We start from the raw sequence: 12,222 nt of genomic DNA, 5'->3' as shown, positions 1-12,222 counted from the left end.
TCGACTGTGTTGTGTTGCTCTTTCTTGTGCTGCACATGTGGTCATATTTTGCACCTGCCAAGCAGCTGAAGGAATGACAGAAGTCTCTTTGGTCAGATGATTGACTGTTGGATCTTCTGCAGGAAATAAATTACATGATGTATTGAAATACGGTAAAAAAAAAAAACACTCACATGTGACAGAGCCAGCGCATCACTGATGAGTGAAAAAAGTCTGCTACATACTATTATGTAGCAGACTTTTTTCACTCATGAGGCTCTGATGGGCTGCTCTTGTGGCGACCTGCAGCAGGTGTTTACTGGCTTTTTCTTTTTGTTTTTAACTTTGTTTTAACTCTGTTCTTAACCGTGGTTTTAACTTTTTATGAGTTTTTTTTTGTTTGTTTTTTTGCCGAGATGGAGAACTTCTACACCTTAGTTTTATTGTTGTTGGCGATATTCACCTGGAGTCATTCACTCTCACTGACAATCACTTATACACGCGAGGAACTACTTGGATTACAGTGGTCCTGTTTGTCTATGTACGACTCTTCTAATGCTCAGACAGATGTGATTCTTGGTGAGGATTTATTTGCCCGGTCAAAGACTAATTTTGGAAAGCCCCGCCGCTTGAGAAAATGTGGAAAGAAAGGTGGCGTGCATCAGCGTGTAAGAAAACTTCGGAGGAAGAATCGTGTTCCTCTGCCTTCTATGATTCTGGCCAATGTCCAATCTCTTAGGAACAAAACGGATGAATTACAAGGAAATGTGCTTCATCTATGGGAATACAGGGAGGCTTGTCTGATGGCACTTACCGAGATGTGGCTGACCGATATGGACAGTGATACTTCACTGCAAATCAGCGGCTTTAGGACCCCTGTCAGATTGGATCGGAACTGTGGAGTAACATGCAAATCTCACGGAGGAAGGGTATGTTTGTATATCAACCAGGGCTGGTGTAATAACTTTACTGTGCGGGAGCGGTTGTGTCTTCCTGACATCGAGCTCCTGTCAGTATCTGTCAGGCCTTTTTACTTACCGAGGGAATTCCCTCAAATTTTTGTCACTGTTGTTTACATTCATCCTAAAGCTGACGTTAAAGTTGCTGCCGATGCCATTTTTAAAGTGGTACACGATCTGCAGACTCTCTCACCGGATGCTCCTAATTTTATTCTTGGTGATTTTAACATTTGTAATCTTAAGAAATTACTGAACAATTTCTTTCAATATGTCACTTGTCCTACAAGGCATAACAAAACGCTGGATTTGTGTTATGGACCAATTAAGGGGGCATATAAGTCTGTGGCCGGACCTGCGCTAGGTTCTTCGGATCACAATGTTATTCTTCTCCTCCCTGCTTACAGATCTGTGATTAGGAGGGAGAAGGCCTGTGTGAAGCGGACTAATGTCTGGACAAAAGACAGTTGTGTTGCCCTTCAGGGGTGTTTTGATTGCACTGATTGGTCCTTGTTTCAAGATAAGATAAGATAAGATAAGATAAGATAAGATAAGATAAGATAAGATAAGATAAGATAAGATAAGATAAGATAAGATAAGATAAGATAAGATAAGATAAGATAACCTTTATTAGTCCCACACGTGGGAAATTTGTTTTGTCACAGCAGGAAGTGGACAGTGCAAAAGTTATGAGGCAAAAATTAGAATACAATAAGAATAAATACAGTACACAACTGTACAGAATAGAATAAAATAAAATACTATATACAGTAGAATAAAATAAAATAAATATACAATAAGATAAAAATAGAATACAAATACAAATACTATATACAACTGAGTAAAAATACAACGATGACAGAAAGGATTATTGCACTTAGTATTATTGCATATGTATGGATGTGTGTGCTTGATCAGTTAAAGTCTTTATTATGGAGTCTGACAGCAGTGGGGAGGAAAGACCTGCGAAATCTCTCCGTCCCACACCGTGGGTGCCGCAGTCTCCCACTGAAGGAGCTGCTCAGTGCTGTCACAGTCTGCTGCATGGGGTGGGAGATGTTGTCCATCAGGGATGACAGCTTAGCCGCCGTTCTCCTGTCACTCACCACCTCCACTGGGTCCAAGAGAGCACTTCTGATTTGGATGAACTCACTGATGTGGTGTGTAGCAAAGACTCTGTGATTCCAGTCAGAGAATTTAAGACTTTCCCTAATAACAAACCGTGGCTCTCTAAAGATATTAAGGATCTGATTCTTAAAAGGAAAATTGCTTTTAACGAGGGAGACGTTCCCACTATGAGAATATTGAGGAAGGAGGTGAGGGCTGCAATAAAGATTGCCAAGATGAGGTATAGAAATAAGATTGAGACAGAACTCAGCAGTAACAACCTCAAAGGAGCTTGGCTTGGTATGAAAACAATGGCAGGGCTACAGACGAAAGGTAAAAGTAATATTACCTTAGAGGGGTTTACCGCTGACAAACATCTGGCAGACAGTCTTAAAAGTTTTTACCTTCGTTTTGAGAACTTTGACTGTTCTAGGCAGACCAGCACACTGAGGGAAAAGACTATCACTCCCCCATCAATTTGTATTGATGAGAGGGGGGTAGCCAATCTTTTTAGACACACTAAAAGCAAGAGTCTGGACCTGACAACATCTGTGGACAGGTACTGATCAGCTGAGTGGGATTTTTCACCATATCTTCTCACTTTCTTTAGAGCTACAGACAGTACCTAAGATTTGGAAACATGCTGTCATTGTTCCTGTTGCTAAGGGCAGTTCTCCTAAGGTGCTGAATGATTATAGGCCTGTGGCTCTGACTTCTTTAGTGATGAAGTCATTTGAGAAGATAATTAAGAAGATTTTAATGCATGTTGAACACCATCTTGACCCCTTGCAGTTCGCCTATAGAGCAGGGAGAGGTGTGGAGGACGCTGTTGTCACACTCCTGCATCTCTTGTATAAGCATCTTGAGGCCCCCCACACCCATGCAAGATTATTATTTGCTGACTTTCATTCAATACAATTCAACCCTTCTTACTTGCTGACAGGCTTTACAATCATTTCAAGCTTGACACTAGTCTGGTCGGCTGGGTGACAGACTTTCTGACTAATAGGTCACAATGCGTGAGGGTGAATCATGTATTTTCTGATGTGCTCACCTCCTCTACTGGATCACCCCAGGGTTGCTGCCTCTCTCCCCTTCTGTCCATTCTGTACACGAATGAGTGTCGCAGCAATTTCACGAACAGACACATCCTGAAGTTTGCTGACGACACAGTGATCGTCAGCCTTCTAGTGGGGGACGAGTCAGGCCATGGACAGGTTGTAGATGATTTTGTGAATTGGTGTGGTGAGTCCTTCCTTTCACTTAATGTGTCAAAAACTAAAGACATGATTACTGATTTTAGGAAGTCCTTTTATAGCTCATCACCCACTATCATTAAAACTGCTGATATTGGGATCGTTGAGAGTTATAAATTTCTAGGTGTGGTACTTGACCATAAACTGTGTTTTGAATCTCATGCTGAAGCCACTACTAAAAAAGTTCAACAAAGATTGTTCTTTTTAAGGAAAATGAGATCTTTTAATGTCTCATCTGAGATGTTGTCTTTGTTTTATAGACGTTTTATCGAATCTGTGATGTCTTTTTGTATCGCTGCCTGGTTTGGTAACCTGACGGTGAAGAATAAGAATCGGTTGGGACTTATGGTAAAAACTGTTAGCAAAATTTCAGGGCGCTGGCAAGATGGACTTTTGGCCATTTACAATAGAAATGTGCTTAGAAAGGCTCATTCTATTATTAATTGTTTGAACCATCCACTTCACAGTGAGTTTGAGTTGTTGCCTTCCGGCCGCCGTTTTAGCGTACCTGTGAGGAAGACTAAAAGACTCCAGGTCTCTTTTATCCCCACTGCATCTTGTCTCCTCAATGGCAAATAACTGTCCTTGGACTTTCTATCACTATTATTGTCATTATTATTTTATAGTATTGTTCTGTTTATTTATATCCTGCTGCTAAACTAATTTCCCCTTGTGGGACAATAGAGAAATTGAAAAAATAAACCTTTTTTTAATCAATTGACTTAATGTAAAAAAAATATATATACAATAAATAATAGAGAAAAAGCAGATACTAAAATCCACACTGTTAAAATTTCTTTTGTAAATTTATCTAGTAATATCTTACATTTCCAATTTTATTAATAAAAATAAATCCGTTTTAGTTCAGTTTTCAGTTTTATTTGTCATATGCAAGTTAGCACAGGGTCAACATTGCAATGAAATGTGTTTGACGAGCAGCAGTCACTCAGCAGCATGGTACAGTATAAGAAAATATAATAAAATAATAAAAAAAATAGAAAAATAGTAAGGAGCAAAATATTAGAGAGACGTGGTAAAAGAGAAAAGATGACTAAATATATATATATCTATAAATATAAATATATGTACACTAGTGATTAAATAAGAAAATCTTGAAAAGAAATATGACGGGAGGGCAGATGGGATATTGCACAGGAATGAGCAGCAGAAAATCACAGTATTGCACTTTTAAATATAAATATCAATAACAATAAAGTGGAGTGACCAGTGCAGATTAAACAGAGTACTTGTGAAGCTGTAGGGTAGCTTCTGAGTGCGTCCTGTGGACTGTGTTGTGTGGGTTTAAGTGTTGTGGTTGAGGTGTCGTATGGCTTGGTGGTAAAAACTGTTTTGTAGTCTTGTAGTCCGAGCAGACAGGCTCCTGTAACGTCTGTAACGCCAGCTGATGTGCTGGGTGGCTGTGGTCCTTGATGATGCTGTGTGCTTTACGGAGGCATCGCTGAAGATAAATGTCCTGAATGGCAGGAAGCCTCGTGCCAGTGATGTGCTCTGCTGTCTTCACCACCCTCTGTAGTGATTTACGGCTGCTGGCAGAGCAGCTTTTGTACCAAACTGTGATGCAGCTGGTCAGCAAGCTCTCAATTGCACACCTGTAAAAATTTGAGGTGATGTTGGCGTTCATGCCAAACTTCCTCAGCCTCCTCAGGAAATAAAGCCGCTGGCGAGCTTTCCTGATAGCAGTGTCTGTGTGAAGGGTCCAGGAGAAGTCCTCTGTGATGTTGACTCCAAGGAACTTGAAGCTGCTGACCCTTTCGACCTTGACACCGTTGATGTGGCTGGGCTGGTGTTCTCTGACTGGTCGTTTCCGGTAGTCCACTATCATTTCTCTAGTTTTGCTGATGTTGAGAGTCAGGTTATTTTCCAGACACCACTCGTACAGTGCCATCACCTCCTCTCTATAGGCCGTCTCATCATTGCCTGTGATGAGGCTTATGATGGTTGTGTCATCCGCAAACTTGATGATGATGTTGGACTCGTGTTTAGCAACACAGTCAGGGAATATAGGAGGGGGCTAAGCACACAACCCTGTGGCGTACCTGTGTTTAGGATGAGTGGTGAGGAGGTGTGTTTACCAACTTTCACCACCTGGGGCCTGTTTGTGAGGAAATTTAGAATCCATCTGCAGATAGGTGTTTCCAGCCCAAGGTCGACGAGCTCCGTGGCAAGTTTTGAGGGGATGATGGTGTTAAATGCCGAGCTGTAGTCGATGAAGAGCATCCTTGCATATGTATTCCCTTTCTCCAGGTGAGTGAGGGTGGTGTGCGTTGCCAGGGCGATGGCATCCTCTGTGGCTCTGTTTGTCCGATAGGCAAACTGAAGAGGGTCCAGTGTGTCAGGGAGGGAGGAGCAGATGTGACCTTTGACCAGCCGCTCCAGGCACTTCATGATGACGGATGTCAGTGCAACAGGACGGTAGTCATTCAGACAGGAGACCACTGACTTTTTGGGAACGGGATGTGGATATTGTAGGCATATAAAGTAACTGATGGCTTGGTCATTGTTTCTTTTTATAAAACATTAATTCTCTTTCTTATTTTGTTGGTTTGTTATTTTTGTTGGTTAAGTGAACATGCCCAATACAGTTATAATAAAGGTCGTCAATGTCACCGTTATCTTAGAACATACACGTCAAATTTCCTTTCTTCAAACTTTCCTTCCCTAAATGTAAGTGAATTACAAACAAAAGAAAACTTTACCAGACAAGATTAAAAATATTTGAAAACTGGACATGTAAATGATGTTTACTATTAGGTCTACACTTCACATAAGCGGAGATGTTAGAATTACTAAATTACTTAAAGAAAAAAAACTTCTATACCAGAGCAATAACTGGAAAAAACAATATACAATAACACAATACAGACCCACTATCCACTAACCTATTCAGCTGCTTCTGAATGCAAATATCTAAACAGCCAATCACATGCCAGAAAAAAAAAGTTGATTTAAGTGACTTTGAAGGCAGCATTGCTGTTGGTGACAGATGGACTGTTTTACGTTTTTCAGACACTCCTGATCTTCTCAAATTTTCTCAGGAATTTACAGAGAACAGTCCAAACTGAAAAGCGAAATAAACATTTCCCTGGGTAAAAATGCCTTGTTGATTGCAGAAGTCAGAGGGGCGTGGCCATGCTGAAGGCAAGAGGAATTCTAAGCCAGTTTCTCAACCCAGCCCATCTGATATCAGTAACCACAACACATTCAAAGTCAATTAAAAGTCGCCTTTCTTGCCCGTTCCGATGCTCGCTTTCAACTTTGAAATGAGACCACTTGGACAACAGTAATGATAAATAATTGCAAATAGAGCACGTTTACAGAATTTAATGTCATTTTTATAGAGCACCTCTTATTTTAAGAAAAGATGGGCGAGACGATTTTTGAAACTAACTGCAAATTAAGCACACAATATTTAATATCTGTATTTTACCATTTTGATAAGACATATTTCAGTACTCCAAAACACTTTTATTAGACAGCCAACATGCTTACAAGTAGTAAATCCAGGTTAGTGGATCATAATTAAACATCACTCTGTGGCAAACGCAGAGTTCAGCAGGCCATCAAGGAAGAAGTGACGTGCATTTCTGCAGTGTAAAGATGCACAAATCATTTTCTCCTTAATCTACAGTCACACAAAGCGCCAGGAAAATCTTTGGTGATGTTCTCAGATGATTCTGACGCTTATCACCCAGTTCCTCGTGATGTCCTCCACACCATCAACCCTCTGTCCTCCTCACAGTTTCTTCCTCAGCTTGCCTTTCTTATGGCCACCCCTTCCAAAACCTGACTTTTTAACTTCTCCGAGCCACTTTTTGTTCTTGGAGCGGAGCTTCCTCATCCCCCCGCCCTGCAGGAACTGGTGCTTCTGCTTTTTCTTGCGCTGCTTCATGATCTGATCCTTTGTTTTCAGCTCCGAGCGTGCTTTGTGGTCACCGGAGCTCTGTACGTTTGGGCCTCGTCGGCCACGGCCATGACCTGGGAGAGGCACGACACAACAAAGAGGTTGGAGGTTATAGCTCGCAAGGCTGGAAGAGGGACTTGAAGTATTTACCTTTAGAGTTGAGTTAAAACATGGTGGCTGATGGTCTATATTTAACATGTTTGTGCTATTCATTTTGATGCCTTCCTACCTCTTGCTGGCTTCCTGCCTCCTCCGCCTGTTTCTCCATCTGATCCAGATCCTGTATCATCAATCTTGTATTTTTTCTTCCACTCCTCATAACTGACATGTTGTCAAGTGATACAACATCTTCACAGTACAGCTTAATATTGTCATAGGAGTAGAGAAGAGGGTCATTGAGAGCAGCACACAGAGAAGCTTTTTGTTGGAAGGATACAAGTTCTTCCTGTTCTTCTTGTTACTGATAACCTGACCGCTGTCTGTTTTGATCTTCTTCTTCTGGTCTTCTTTTCCCGTTTCTCTCACAAAACGCTTCCTCTTACGGTCCCTAAAAAAAGAAGGGGGAAAAAAGACTTTAAATTATAGTTTGAAATGACCATTTGGTGGATACTGAGTCAAACATAGGGAAATTTGTACCATTTCATCATTTTCTTCTGCTGGTTAAGGCGATCGCCTTCATCTCCCATGAGATCAAGGACAGCTGAAGAGGCCTGCTGTTCAAAAGCACTGCCCTCTCCACCGAGACTCAACCTGTCGACGCATAACACAGGACAAAACAGCATAAAACACAAAGCCATTCACATTTTTTAAAGAAACAGATGCAACAGTTTAATGCCTCACCCTCTCTCAGAGTCAAAGTCTTTAGGTCTGTAAGGGATATAATACTCTTCATCTTTGCCTGACTGCCTCTTTTTCTTGGTCTTTGGTCGCTCTTCGCCATCTTCCTGCTGACCTCTTCTTTTACCACCTACCACCTCTGAAAACACCCCCTGGTGGAAATAGAAAGAATTACATGGTACAAAGTGACAAAGCATGATACAGAGATCCTACTATCTTCCTCTTCTAGTTTGTATACAACATCATCTACATCAAAACTGCACTTTATTTTGCTTCTTCTTCATCAGACAGCACAAACAACTTTCTCATTTTGACTCAAATATTGGTTTTGAATGAAAATTATGCAACAATCCTGGGTGTTTATTCAACTTGTGAGCAGGTTTTCTAATCCACCGTACTATTATTATTGACACTAGTACATGTTCGTGCTGCTGGCAAACTAATACACTCAAGAACATATAGCAAAGCAAAGAAGTGAAAAGTAGGTCTTGCCTACATAAATAAACATAAGACAGTTGTGAAACTTTGACATAGTAACATCTGCAGTAATATTTACACCTGTGATCACATCTCACCAGCATTAGCCTTATTTTGAAACCAAGATTGTTTACACAGAGTTTGTAATTGCAGAGAAATGCTCCATTTATTTTGGTCATTTCATTTTTGAGCAGGAAGTTCACCTTTTTTGTTATAGCCTTTAGATGAATAGAGAGTTTTCCAATTAAATACATATTCTTTAAATAATGTTCCCTCTTATAAAAAGTAGGATAATTTTTTTTTTTAAATTTAAAAAAATGTATTATACCTCTATTACTTAGAAAAAAACCCTGTTTTTTTCTGTTGTCTGTTATATAACGTTAGTGATGCTCGTTTCAATTCATTTCTTAATCAGCTAAACAGGTCAGTTAAGAAACAGTCAAATATTAAGTTAAATTTGAAAACGGTTTAAAAAAAAATATCTCCATTCCAAAATGTCACATGACAATCTCATTGGCTCACGGAGTTATGATGTCACTACACTTTGATCCTTTGAAGTTTGTCCTTAAACAGGGGTGACACACAGCAGTTTTTTAGTTCGTGTCCTCGCAGCATTTGTGTTTGCAGCCTTCACGCGTTCACCACAGAAACTTTTGGAAACCTTTTCGTTGTTGTCGTGTACAACCTTCAACATGTATCCAACAAGACACCAACCAAGGCAAAAAGATTACGCCGCTTCTCCTTCCTGTCGTGGCCAGCCAAGTGACCTCTTAGCCGTCCAAAGGGCATTACATGACAGTAGGAAGGAAAACTACCATCTCCAGAATAAAATTCAACAGATTGAAGAAGAGAAACTTCAACTGGAGGAGAAGTGTAGACAGATGGAAGTGAAATATAAAAGCCTGGATGAAAGACAAAAACGCCAGCCCGACATAAATATTATTAATGAGGGTTGGGGAATCAAGTTTGGACAAGCCCGAGAGCAGATTGTCTTCCTAATTAAGGAAAACAAGCAAAAGAGCGTGGAACTAAAGGAGATGTCCAACCAGCTTAAAGACAGCAAAGCTACTGTTGAGAAGACAGAATGGGATCTCCAATATATGGACCAAATGAATCGGCTGCTCCAAACAAACTTCGATGAAGCTGTGAAAAAAAATAAAGAAATCCTCCAACAGAAGGAAGAACAGGAGAAAAAGCAAAGAGACATGGAGCACAAACTCAAAGTCACGGAGGAAAAATACAGAATGCTGAAAGAGAAGGTGGATGATACTCTGCGCCAAAACAAAGACCTTCTTCAAGAGAAAAAGCAACTAGAAGGGGAAAAAGAAAAACTGGACAAACAATGCTCGCACATGCAGAAAAGGATGGAGCAAATGGCGAGAAACAACTCCGAGCTCACTAAGGGGATATTGTTGGAATACAACAACTTGAAGCGCAAACACACTGAAATGCAGGCGCAAAAGCAAGAACAAGACAACATACATGACGACCTGCAGCGTACGCTCCAAGATATCCACAGAAGAAATGAGGAGCTACAAGACATGTACAAAGAAGTACAACAGAGAAACGCAGACATGCACAAGGACAAGATAATGCAGGAGGAAACATCCGAAGAGCTCAGGGAAAAGCTTGAAGAAAAACAAGCAACCTTGGAAGAGGTGGAGAAAACATGCAAGAAGCTTGAGAAACAAAACGTAGAAACCATCGATGAGTTGAGAACCCTCATCCTGGAAAAAAAAGCTCTTGTAGAAAACTGCATGAAAAAGAAGAACAAACGCTTCCGCTGGCCCTGGAGGAGGAACTCTACTGCTTCCTCAGCAGGTGTAGCCTCGTCTTGCTCCACCTCTGTTCACCACCCCAACCAGTCCCGGCAGTTGACTGTCCCCTCCTGAGCCTGGTTCTGCCGGAGGTTTCTGCCCGTTTAAAGGCAGTTTTTCCTCCCCACTGTCGCCTAGTGCGTGCTCAGAGGGGATTGTTGGGGTTTTCTCTCCTCTACCTTGTTTCAATATTTACTTAACTTTTTGTTCTTACTTCATTTTACCTTGTTTCATTATTTACTTGTTAACGTTTCGTTCTTACTTCATTTTACCTTGTTTCATTATTTACTTGTTAACGTTTTGTTCTTACTTCATTTTACCTTGTTTCATTATTTACTTGTTAACGTTTTGTTCTTACTTCATTTTACCTTGTTTTGTTATTTACTTGTTAACGTTTTGTTCTTACTTCATTTTACCTTGTTTCATTATTTACTTGTTAATGTTTTGTTCTTACTTCATTTTACCTTGTTTCGTTATTTACTTGTTTAACTTTTTCTTTTTCAACTTATTCATAAAACAATAAACAATTGAATTTATCCTTTGAGTATTTTTCATCGAATCTTTTCATCTATAACCTTTTCAAACATTCATATCTGTCGTTTATCTTCTTCTTGAAACCTCATAAATGGTGAAGGAAAAATCCTGGAACATGGTTTGAAACACTGAAATTGTTTCAGCTGAAACCGGCAAAGTCATACATTTGTGTGTGTGTGTGTGTGTGTGTGTGTGTGTGTGTGTGTGTGTGTGTGTGTGTGTGTGTGTGTGTGTGTGTGTGTGTGTGTGTGTGTGTGTGTGTGTGTGTGTGTCACCGGTGACACGGTGTCACTGGTTAGGTCATCATGTTTAGGCTCATTCACTCGAAAAATTATTTAGGCCAAATCTTTAAAACTGTATCATTGCATACACATTTTCAATTCATTTCAATCGCACAAATGCAGAAATAATTATTTGCAGTATCTTATCTGATTTATTTTGAGAATGTCATGCCTGATCATTTGCACCCACACCACCAAAAATGGGGGCAAAAGGGAGGAGATCGCATTTAATCGGTTATAACAAGAGGTCAGAAATATAAGTGCTGCAGAAACCTCTGAATCTCAGCTATAAGCTCATGTAAACCATTTCTACAATCGCCAAACAAAGCAAAGTCACCAAACAGTTAAAAGAGCAGTTAGTCACCATGAATCTGTGGACAGGTAATATCCACACTTTAATTTATGATTTCCTGGAGTTCAATGTGTGCTTAATCCTTAATGAAACTGATGTAAACCTGCAACTACAGCAATCCAGGGAAGAAAGAAAGAAGCAATACTTCACCCATGCTTACTTTTAAATCACTCTCAACCTTTTCTGTAATGTCGCAGTCAGCAGTAGTGGTGGGGTTGGTTGGCTGCTGCAGCCTGCTTTCTGCAGCTCGGTCTTCTCTCTGCTTGCTGAATTTGTCCACTAGCCGAGTGTCACTAGCCGAGATGGACCGATCCGATATTACGTATCGGTATCAGTCCGATACTGACCCAAATTACTGGATCAGATATCGGTGAGAAATAAAAAATGTAATCGATCCATTAAATATCAAAAAAGCACCCCACAAAACTTGCCACACGGCGTAACTCGGCTCATAACCGTAGAAGTATGCATCATGGTGTATTTGTAGCCTTGCTACCAAACCAGCATTTCATCTCCGAGGAAGTTATCCCAGAGAGAAGTAAAGCAAGTGTGCAAGTTCATCTCTGAATGTCTATAAAGTGTTCCCATGTTAAGCTTAACAACAGATATATGGAGCGACTGCCTCTCTCTCTCTCTCCTGCTGCTACTTCAATCGTGAAACTGCTTAATGATCAGCTGATCGGCTTTTCTGTTGTGAGTCTGTC

At 40.4% G+C, this 12,222-nt stretch overlaps 1 protein-coding gene across 3 annotated transcripts; it reads right to left on the bottom strand.

Moving 5' to 3' along the window:
• Nucleotides 1–4,166: 4,166 nt before the first annotated feature.
• LOC146666102 (ATP-dependent RNA helicase DDX54-like) lies at nucleotides 4,167–11,788 on the bottom strand. Of its 3 annotated transcripts, none has more exons than XM_085413922.1 (4): nucleotides 11,679–11,788; nucleotides 7,657–8,209; nucleotides 7,450–7,541; nucleotides 4,167–7,294 (listed from the first exon to the last, which is right to left on the bottom strand). In XM_085413922.1, the coding sequence occupies exon 4, from the start codon at nucleotides 5,202–5,204 to the stop codon at nucleotides 4,533–4,535; it is 672 nt and encodes a 223-aa protein (XP_085270048.1). In that variant the 5' UTR covers nucleotides 5,205–7,294; nucleotides 7,450–7,541; nucleotides 7,657–8,209; nucleotides 11,679–11,788; the 3' UTR covers nucleotides 4,167–4,532. The 3 variants fall into 3 exon arrangements, with proteins under 3 accessions (XP_085270048.1, XP_085270049.1, XP_085270050.1); XM_085413923.1 differs by lacking the exon at nucleotides 11,679–11,788 and having other exon boundaries at nucleotides 7,657–7,767; nucleotides 7,857–8,683; XM_085413924.1 differs by lacking the exon at nucleotides 11,679–11,788 and having other exon boundaries at nucleotides 4,174–7,294; nucleotides 7,657–7,767; nucleotides 7,857–8,067.
• Between the last annotated feature and the right edge of the window lie 434 nt (nucleotides 11,789–12,222).

This window comes from Rhamphochromis longiceps, linkage group LG7, assembly GCF_057381845.1.
Source record: "Rhamphochromis longiceps isolate RC_006_pf linkage group LG7, R_longiceps_female_GT1.1, whole genome shotgun sequence".
NCBI lineage: Eukaryota > Metazoa > Chordata > Actinopteri > Cichliformes > Cichlidae > Rhamphochromis > Rhamphochromis longiceps.
This window is presented reverse-complemented; position numbering and strand designations above follow the sequence as displayed.

What these genes read in the sequence shown, in the direction of transcription:
- LOC146666102 (XM_085413922.1), bottom strand. Translation starts at nt 5,204, where the DNA reads ATGGCACTGTACGAGTGGTGTCTGGAAAATAACCTGACTCTCAACATC.